At 31.1% G+C, this 10123-nt stretch overlaps 2 protein-coding genes across 9 annotated transcripts; both read left to right on the top strand.

Annotated features, from left to right (window-relative positions):
• Nucleotides 1-1660: 1660 nt before the first annotated feature.
• Nucleotides 1661-2662, top strand: LOC114383027 (protein RADIALIS-like 1). 2 transcript variants are annotated; one of them, XM_028342607.1, is made up of 2 exons: nt 1661-1940; nt 2385-2662. In XM_028342607.1, exons 1-2 carry the CDS (start codon nt 1697-1699, stop codon nt 2387-2389), a joined length of 249 nt encoding a protein of 82 aa, XP_028198408.1. In that variant the 5' UTR covers nt 1661-1696; the 3' UTR covers nt 2390-2662. The 2 variants fall into 2 exon arrangements, with proteins under 2 accessions (XP_028198408.1, XP_028198407.1); XM_028342606.1 differs by having other exon boundaries at nt 1661-1968.
• Nucleotides 2663-3922: 1260 nt separating this feature from the next.
• Nucleotides 3923-8495, top strand: LOC114384895. 7 transcript variants are annotated; one of them, XR_003660812.1, is made up of 8 exons: nt 3923-4099; nt 4261-4341; nt 4459-5045; nt 5598-5674; nt 6084-6202; nt 6295-6386; nt 7274-7370; nt 7987-8495. XR_003660812.1 is itself a non-coding variant. In XM_028344723.1 (6 exons), exons 3-6 carry the CDS (start codon nt 5041-5043, stop codon nt 8056-8058), a joined length of 288 nt encoding a protein of 95 aa, XP_028200524.1. In that variant the 5' UTR covers nt 3923-4099; nt 4261-4341; nt 4459-5040; the 3' UTR covers nt 8059-8495. The 7 variants fall into 7 exon arrangements, 4 of the variants coding, with proteins under 4 accessions (XP_028200524.1, XP_028200523.1, XP_028200522.1 ...); XR_003660810.1 differs by lacking the exon at nt 7274-7370; XR_003660811.1 differs by lacking the exons at nt 4459-5045; nt 7274-7370.
• Nucleotides 8496-10123: the final 1628 nt, after the last annotated feature.

Here is a 10123-nt window from a genome sequence, read left to right as displayed (position 1 = left end):
AACTTATCACTTACAATTTATTACACTTTCATAATCCCAAGACATCACGTTATCACACCTTATGCATTATATACATATCACACAATAATAATATTAATATGTTAGTAATAATATTAATATGTTATGTTCATATGACTAATCATCTCATTAAAACAGACATTTAAAATCATACGTGCCAATGGAGTTTGAACTATGCAATACACACAATTACTCAATTGTTTTCAAAATCATTTTAACTCATTGTGCCTCAAAGTGATTCAACTCGCCGGATTCCTACAGTTGATCCCATCACAACATTCGTCGTGCATTAACTCGTCGCCCTTAAAAGATCTTACTGTTCTGTGATTGTACAGTTCATAGTTCACAACTCAATTCGTACAAAATCTCAATACACATGTATCTTATAATTCAACACGTAATAAGATCATAAGACCAAAATATGACAAAAAATGTTTCCTACAATCTAATTCTCACGCTAATCTAGTAAATCTTGTCCAAAACACAACCAAATTATACAAAAATGTTTCTCACAACATAGGGAGTAAAACCCCTCAAACAATTTCACATAATCATATCAAAAATCAAAGGAATCAAAATCATAGGTTCAAAAACACGAAAACACTAAGAACACTCAATTTTATCAACCAATTCGGATTAGGGTATCAATTGGATCATCAAACATAATAATCTTGTGATTATAATCATAAAGACAGAACTATAATACAATAAATATCCCAAAATAAACCCCAATTTGATCCTCTAAGGATCCCAACACATGTTCATTCTAACCCTAATTGCAATAAACTCATTTCTTACCTCTAAACGGGCTCACGTGTGTAGTCCAGAAGCGATAATGACATCTGTAGCGCATACCTAAGATTCCTTAAGTTTTTCCTCTGATTTTTCTTCTAAGTTTTTCAAGCATTAGAGAAAAGAAGAAATGATTGGAGCCTCAATTCCACTGTCTCCATGCGAAGGACATTTCTCTTTCTGCAGACATTATTTCTCAAATCACAACGGTGATAATGTGTGAAATTGAGTTCCTAAGGGTTTTTTTAAATTTAAGAATGATCCAATAGTTAACGAGTTTGAGATCGTAATTTTACTAAGGCAACTTTGAGTATATGCGAGAAAAAAAAGTGTTTTGGAAGGGAGAAGAGAGAACGAATTTAGGAAGAAGAGAAAATATAGAAATGTATCGTAAATGTAAAAACTGACATAATATATTTTTATTTATAGCTATGGTACTCTGAGCTTATTATTTATTCTATTTTTCTTTGTTTTATTATTTTGTAAAAATAAATTTTATTTTACTCTTTCATTAAATAAATAACCAATTAAAACATCCCTTTATTTTTTAAAACATCATTTTACTTTATTTATTTTCTAATATTATGATACCCTTATTTTAATTAACAAAAACTATTTTCTCATTTATTTAATTTTTAAAAACTCTATTAATTTTTAAATAAAATTCTTTTTATTTATTTTTAAAAAAATGGAATGTTACAATGATGAAGTAAAAATTATAAAAATATTTATTGGTGAAAATGAATAACTAGAATGTGCAACAAGGACCTAACCTACAACTCACACACTTTTTCCCAAGACCATCCACTAGTATATAAAGGTTATTACCAATGACAATCTCCTTATCCTCGTAGCTCTGATTATTTACATATATAGTGTTGTCTCAATGGCCTCAAGCTCAGCTTGGACAACAAAGCAGAACAAAAAGTTTGAGAATGCTTTGGCCATCTACGACAGGGATACCCCCGATCGGTGGCAGAACTTGGCCAGGGCGGTGGGAGGTAAGACTGTGGAGGAAGTGAAAAGGCACTATGAGATGCTCGTTGATGATTTGAAGCAGATTGAAGAAGGTCACGTGCCCTTGCCCAATTACAGAAATGCTGCTGCAACAGGAGGAGGCAGCATCAGAGGTTATAGTTACATGGATGAAGAACAAAGGTTGAAATCAAATTTTTATTGAACCTCATGCATCTATATTGCTTAAACAGTGTTAGAGAATTATAAAGCCCCACATCGAACAAATAAACATAAAAGAAAAAAATGTATGCAAGTGCTGAGGAGTTTGATTTCAATCTTTTGTGCTTAATCCTCTTTGTTTATATAGACTTTTGTTTGTCTTTATTTGTTCAAAGTAGTAATTTGTAGTTCTTTAACCCAAGTAAACTTCATTTTATATAATTTAGATTTAGACTCTTTCTGCTTTATTATTGGTGTTTGTTTGCTCTGTTTCACACCTAATTAGGGACTATTCATAGACTTATTTTATCTATGTAATTGTTCCTTTTTCTAACATGGAGATAATTTTCTTCGTTAATGTGGCTTGAGTTTGATTATGTATGTTCATGGTCATGCAGGATGAAGGTTCTAAGCCTCCACTGAAGTATATGAAAGAGAGACATGCATATTAGCTCATTACCAGCCAATCAAGCTAAGTGAAGATTAAAATGCATGCTTGATGCACACCTAGCTTGGTTCCATCATTCTATGATAACAAAATCAAGTGTCATTTAATTTTGGTTGGTTTCTTATTTTTCTGTATATGTCTTGTATTGTATCCATGCCGTGTAATCCTTATAAATGTAACAATAATTAAATTAAATTATCTTGAGGACATACCAACCTTTTGATGGTAGAGCATCTAGTTTCTGTCAAGTTCTTTTTAATTTCTCTTTTGGATGAATATAAATGATAAAAAAAGATCTTGTACACCTTCCAAACTAAAACATAGTGAGAGAGAAATGAGCAAAATATTAAAGGCTAAAATATACAAATGATCTCTTAACTTAATTTTTGGTCGTAAATTGATTCTCAAACTTTTAAAAGTTCTAAAATGATCTCTTTATTTATTTAATTAATGATAATTTAGTCTTTTTAAAAAATTCATATGTTTTTATTTATTTTTGAATACGATTTTGAACATATTTATTTATTGATTCAAGATATGAAATTTACATAAAAATTATGAGAATCAACTAATGTTTGGACAAAAAAAATAGACATAAACAAGGTGAAACATGTATGAAAAGTGAGTCCCATGATCAACCAAAAATTTTAAAATGTAATATCACATTTTTTTTCTTCTTATTATTCATGAGACTCATTTTTTCAACTTATTGTCACTATATCTACGGTCTTTTTGTTTAGAACATTAGAAAAATATTTAAAATCGTATCAAAAAATAACAAAATGATCAATTTTTTAAAAGGATTAACTTGTCATGAAGGATATCACTTTAAAAAAAATAAATTTAAAGAACCAATAGAAGAAAAAATAAAGATAAAAGAAAATTCATATATTTTAACTAATATTAAAATGATAAATTTGACAAACAAGAAAATTTTGTTTTGGTCCCATATTTTTTTTTTACTTTCATCATTCTAAAATCTAAAATCATTAATTTTAATCCTTAAAGTTCATTTTTAAGATAGATAAATAATATTTATTTTAAGAATCTAGAAATGATTTCGGAGGTATTACAAGCTAACATTGTACTACCAACACTAAGAAATGTTACTTATGATATTTACTTGACCTTTTGTTAATCGCATTGGTTAACGAATTTGACATAATAGTAGAAATTAAAAACAAAATTTCAATGTTTTTGAGAGAAAATAAAAAATGATTTTTTTATAAGAATCAAAATCAAAATTTGTTTTCTTCAAAAAGAAAAAAGAATGAAGATTTATTAATTTTATGGGAAGTAAAAATTAAAAATATATTTAAACTAAACATAATGTTATTATATTTTTTATTTTTTTAGGATATTTGATTCCATGATGAATTCTAGATTCAAACTCACTCATGGACCTAAATAATAATAAAATCTAATAATATAATATGATTTCAGTTTTTTTTTTGTCATATTTCTACAAATATACTTGTAGAAAGAAACGCAGCACAAAGTTGTAGATATTGTAATTTCAGAATTCCAAGTTGCATTTTAATTTGTGTTGGTGTGCAGTTTTAGCTTCCCTTTTCAAATTCCAATCCATTATTTTGCACCTTTCCCCGCCATCCATTTGATTTCGTCGGAGAGCTTGCGATGGAACCTTCCACTTCTTCCTACAAGGTACTGTTACTGTTAGTTAGGGTTCCACTTCAAATTTTCTCCACATTACATTACATTACTCAATACTCACTCGTTCTAAATGAAACAATTGGAAGTTTTAGGCACTTATTTGGAATTTCTTTAGTTTTAAGGATTGATGTGACAGCATTATATACTTTCAGGGACCATAATGGTGGTTTACTCAAAATAATGGATTCCGAACATGTACTAATTCTGCTAGAGAGTAGAGAAACCTTAGAAAGGTATACTATAACTGCTTTCTGATGTCAACTGTTTTGGTGCCTTTTCTGTCTTTTAATGGAAGGGTGTATTTTAAGATCAATTGTTCTCTGATTGTGGATGTGAATTACATGTGTCAGGCCAATGCCATTATATCCAAACTTCAAACTACCACTAATCAACAGAGGGGTGATGAACCAACTGTTTTAATTGCAGCTGACACAGTATGTTGCGTTTCCCCAAGTTAAGTTTTGGTGGTGGTTAGGTTCTTTGTCACCTGGGCCATTTATTAATTGAGGATATAGTGTGTACTCCAGTCTGTAATTTACAGATCCAGCTTCTTTGGCCATTCTTAGGAAGAAATTACGAAATATTAACCTTTCCGTAAGTACAGACCAAATGCTGTCATGGTGAGATTACCATAAACACTTCAGTTTTCATCCGTATTTCTGATGGAACTATCAAAATTTATGATAGTATCCTTAAGCTATGATATGTTCTGTATCTATGGTACTTGCAAATCACAAGAAGAGGAGAAGACAGCAAGATAGGGAAGCGATATTAGCCAAGAGCCAAGGCTCTCCAAGCAAGAGAGAGGGTCTCTCTGCTCCCCAAATTCCACTAAGGATCCCAAAATCGATGATCCTGAATCATATCATTACAGAATCATATATGACAGAATGTCAGAATGTGCGCACACACATACTCCACTAACTAACTGAATGAGGTGAGTTTCCTAATCTACCCTCCCTACTCACACTTACAAACAACTAACATAGACTCACTTGGGTCTGGGCCTTCGCTGATAAACCTTAATGGGCTTATCCCATCTAGAAGAGGCAAGGTTCCTATCAGCTACTATCCTTCTAACATTTTGAATGAATATTGCATAAGTGTTCTTTAAAATTGAATACAAAAGAAGAGGTTTTATGCTGTTTATTTGTTGATATTGGGGTTGATTCTGTGTGCTTCTATTTTGTTTAAGACATGTTTGTATTATTGACTACTCTGCTCCTTATAAAATAAGTTAAGAGCAATACCAAATAGTAGTTAGTTCTAGGGTATCATGTTGCTCATAGTTTTTGACTGTCAGTCAGTGGTTTCTATTTTTTTTAAAAATTATTCAATGGATTCAGTTTGTTTCATCTTCTGTTTGAAGTTGTTACCTGGTGAGGTCATGTAATTGTTAACACATTTATAAAATGCTACTGTTCTCTTATAGTTGTGCAGCTGATACTCTGGCGCTTATTTAGCTGCTCTCATTTTTTTCCTTATGCAGAAGCCATTTTACAAAGACTCCTTGTTGATGACTACCTAAAGGATGCTGTGCCCATGTTATTAATTACCTCTGACCAAGTATACATCATATTAGTATTTCTTTTCTAGTTTGCCATTGTATGTCTTCAAAACATCACTATGCATAAGCAACATCTTTAGGAAAAAAGTTTTGAAGGTAAAGTTAGTAAAAATTCAATAATGCTATCATTGTTTCCTTCCTAACGATCTCCCTCCTTCTTTCCCATGCTTCTTGTGGATGTTAATAAAGATTTTTTTTTTTGTTCATGGACTATTGACTAGTGTTTATAAATAATCTAAAATATGTCCAGTGTCCGAACAAATTGATTCTTGTATTTAGAAATCTTAAATGACTTCCTTTCTCTTTAATGCCCAAAATTGCAAGTTTGTGCTTGCTACCTCATTAATAAATGGCCTTATGGTGACAAGACTAGTTTGTAGCTGAAATTGTCAAGTTTCTTTTCTTCAGAGTCAAAGTTTGCTTATGGCTTACATTCATTGTCAAATGTGATTTGGAGGTGGCGGTGTATGAAGGTGTGATTAGGGAAAAGCCAACTAGCAAAGAAGAAGCTCGACAATTCTTGAAAGGTCTGCTTAATGTTATATTCATATAATTCAACTAATAAATTGGTGTATTCCTTCTATATATTCATGTTTAATGGGTCTTTATACAATTTCAGATTATTCTGGAAAGCTTGCTGCAACTGTGGGATCTGTACTAGTTACTAACCTCAAAACAGGACTGAGAAAAGGAGATTTGGATCGTGTAGACGTATTATTCTCCCCTACCTTTGCTATCTTGGTTGGTTATTATTTAGTCTATCTCCTGTTTTGTCTGATCAAAAGTCCAAAATTGATCTTCTATCCAATGTGATATGAATACTTGTCCAATAAACAATCAGGGAACTCTTACTCCATGTCCTTTACTTTCAACTATGCTAATAATTAGGCACAAAGTTTCCCTACTCTTCTGATAAAATGGTGACATCAAAACTCAAAAGTGGTTATAAGTTCTAACCTTTTCTATTTCAATGTAAAATATCCATTTCCAGATAGCTAGCTGTGAATGATCCTTTGTTGGTATAGAAGCTGGCTTGTATTACTTACATGACCTTAAATGAATCTAAGATGACCTTTGCACTCCACCTTGTTCCTTTTTTGGGGATAAAATTTTCCAGGGATTGGCTACAGTGGAAAGTCATTAGTAGTGAAGGATGAAAGGATGGCATTTGGTGCTAGTCATTTACTAAACCCGAGAAAGTTTTGGATCTCTGAGCCATCAGTTTTTTAATTGGTGCAAAAAATTACAAGTAATTCATTGATGAAGCTTGAGTGGCAAAAGTACAATATCAATTAACAATTTTCAAGTACTGCATGCTAGATGACAATCCCATTGATATCATTAATACACTATGTGAGATTTTGTTTTCCCGGCTACCACTATTCTGTTTCCATTAAGTAGTACAACTGTACAACTTGCACTGCTTGATGATTTTAGCAATTACCAATCACGTTGAAAGAATTACAACCTTATAGGATATGTTTCCCTCTTTCCCGCTGATTTCTGTTTCCATAACAATTTCAAAACCTCTATTATTACTCTTGATTATTCTGACCTTTTCTCACAATACTAATGAGAGAAACCTTTTTATTTTAAAGTTGGACTTGTGTTTAGGTTGATGAGGGAATTACTCTCAATGTTGCTGGAGGGCTGATAATAGAGCATCCTTTAATATTTCCATATGTCAAAGAAGTGGTTGGTTGACTCCTCTTTCATACTTAGGAATGTCAGTGCATCTTAATAATAGTCATAAGGGGACATGCTGCATTGATCCTGGGGGACAAGGACAAATCAAACTCATGGCCCTGTCTGCACACTAATAGTCTAGTTTATACCAAGCAATTAACTGTTGTTTAGTATGAAGTAACAGTATTCCATTATCCAGTTTTCACCATTTAAAACTATATTTTTATTGCTTTTAAAAAAGGAATCTCAAATATGCTTAAGTTTTGCTGGTTAGAGATTTGTCTTTGGAGCATATCTAATTAAGCTATGGATTTATTTCTTTACCTCATAAACTGAAGCAAAACTATGACATTGACAACCAAGACTTTTCCCACTAGTTGGGATTTGACTTCATGGATGAATTTGCATGTTGATTATCCTGAAATCTTGGTGAAACATCCATGTTTGCCTAAATTAATGTAGTTTAATAAGTTAATTGGTATAAATGTGCTGATGCCCTGCCCAAGTCTAATGCAGGTTATATGGCTAGCTGGTTTCCTACTGGGACAAGATTACTGGCATTTTACTTTCTAGTTCCTATCAATAGTAAATGAATTCTAAATGAATTTGTATTTGCATTTTGCAGGTTGGGACAACCGACAGTATGATGGGACTCCCCAAAGCTCTGACTGAAAAACTGTTGAAGGAGGCCCTGTAGGACTCCTAAGTGTTAAGTAATGCTTAATCTGTGAATCAGAATCTTAACCTTTTCTCTCAACAATTTTCTAAACACAGTGCTGTCTTTTTGTCATAGTTATTGGGTATTCTGATTCAAGTTAATCAATTGGGCCATATTTTATTAGTAACATAAGACTGTATTGCGACTATTTATCGGTCTATTAGAATAAGAATTGCATGTTGACATCTCCAGTCATGGGAAATGAATTTAATCAGATTCAGATACATAGAGAAAACATGAAGGAGTTTGGGTGGTTTTAAATACTTCCATACTGAAATTAAGGATGTCATTGTTCTAAATTTTTCTTCTTGGACACTTTTGGCCTCGGAGTTGTTAGTCAGTTATGTCATCGACTGTGAAAAGGCACATTATGATTGAATTATTTTGAATAGTTTTTATGCATTTAAATTTATGAAGGTAATTTGCCAAATGGATAACCCAAATCTTTGATATTGGGTTCTACATATCATGCTCACTTTTGAATTATTTTGAATAGTTTTTATGCATTTAAATTTATGAAGGTAATTTGCCAATAGTGACGCAGGTTGTTGGTATTTCCATGTATTGACTTGTAGAAGCATGGATTATTTGTTGGCAAGAATCCTCCATAATTTAATGAGGTGACCTGCATTCCATTTTCTGTACTTCTTGATCACTCCTTGCATTTACTCTATCACATTTATTTACAGTCTCTATCAAATTCAAAGGGTGATCAATTAAGAATTACGTTATTGTTATTCTTTATCTTATATAAGAGTACTGATAGTTACATACATATATTACTCATTAAATTTTCATACACATTTTCTGAATGGTTCAGATAAGTGTAGTCTATGAAGAGTTTATGAACGTTAACGTATGTGCAAATATCATTTTGAAATAAAAAAAAAAAAAGCAACCTCCCCCAAAAAAGCGTGGTTCATATATTATTATTAATTCGACAACACTTAGTGAAAATGACATGAATGACGTAACGTTGCTGAACCTGTCTTCCCATGGATTTGGAAAAATCGATTTGTCTTTTGAATCAACAATTTTCTAGTTTTGCAATTTGATTTGAATCAACAATTTCTGCTGGCCACAGCTTACTCAGCATCCCTTCCAAGCCATTCAAAGTCCGGATTTTGAATTATATAAATCAGTTATTTTATTTCCTATATTTTTCCTCCACTTGTTTAATAGTAGTAGAATATATCTGGGCTCAGTTGAGTTCCTTGTCTCTGACTCGGTCATTAATTATTAGTTTTATTTTAAAAAAGAAAATAAATAACATAAATAGGCATTTTGATATTTGAAAATATGAGATTGATACAAATTATTTCTTAAAATATAAAAAAATTAAATTTAGCTCTCAAATGTAAAAAAAATATAACAAATTACACTTTATGATAATTTAATGACAAATTAGGCTCAAATTTAACCGACAGAACCAACCTATCACATTTTTAGTACATTTGAGATTAATTTTGAATTTTTTATCCTTTTAGAAACTAAAATGAGTATTTACCAATAAAAATCAGAGTAAATAGTAATTTTCGTCCATAAATGTGTAAAGTGCAGACAAATTCGTTTTCGAAAGACTAAAATTCAAATTTTAATTCTCGAGAGTAAAAAAGTTTAACAAATTCATCAATCTGTTAATTTTTGTCTATTATCGTTAATAAAAGAGTCTATGCGATACAAATGGATGAAAATGTCAGTAGAATGATTGCGACTGTTGAATAGATTGGAGGAATAATGTGTCAGATTCCAACTTTCGTTTCATTTAAAGGTAAAATATAATTTAATATTTATTTTTTCGGTTTTCTTATCGTTACAAACATAATATTACAATAATAATTAAAAAAAATAAAGAAGCAAACACAAGTTAAAACAAATATAATACTAAGTATAATATTGATTAATAAGTATAATTTGTTTGTTACTATGAAATTTCTAACGTGACAGTACTTTATCCAAAATATGAGACTACAAAAATATACAACTATTAAGTTAATCCTTACAAAATGAGATTCAATTTAATTTTGTCATTACCTAATGTTGT

Source organism: Glycine soja, chromosome 14 (genome assembly GCF_004193775.1).
Source record: "Glycine soja cultivar W05 chromosome 14, ASM419377v2, whole genome shotgun sequence".
Taxonomy (NCBI): Eukaryota; Viridiplantae; Streptophyta; class Magnoliopsida; order Fabales; family Fabaceae; genus Glycine; species Glycine soja.
This window is presented reverse-complemented; position numbering and strand designations above follow the sequence as displayed.

What these genes read in the sequence shown, in the direction of transcription:
- LOC114383027 (XM_028342606.1), top strand. Translation starts at nt 1,697, where the DNA reads ATGGCCTCAAGCTCAGCTTGGACAACAAAGCAGAACAAAAAGTTTGAG. An exon ending in TACATGGATGAAGAACAAAG is followed by an intron (nt 1,969 to 2,384) that starts GTTGAAATCAAA and finishes ATGGTCATGCAG; the next exon opens with GATGAAGGTTCTAAGCCTCC.
- LOC114384895 (XM_028344721.1), top strand. Translation starts at nt 4,289, where the DNA reads ATGGATTCCGAACATGTACTAATTCTGCTAGAGAGTAGAGAAACCTTA. An exon ending in AGCTCGACAATTCTTGAAAG is followed by an intron (nt 6,203 to 6,294) that starts GTCTGCTTAATG and finishes ATACAATTTCAG; the next exon opens with ATTATTCTGGAAAGCTTGCT. An exon ending in CCCCTACCTTTGCTATCTTG is followed by an intron (nt 6,417 to 7,986) that starts GTTGGTTATTAT and finishes TGCATTTTGCAG; the next exon opens with GTTGGGACAACCGACAGTAT.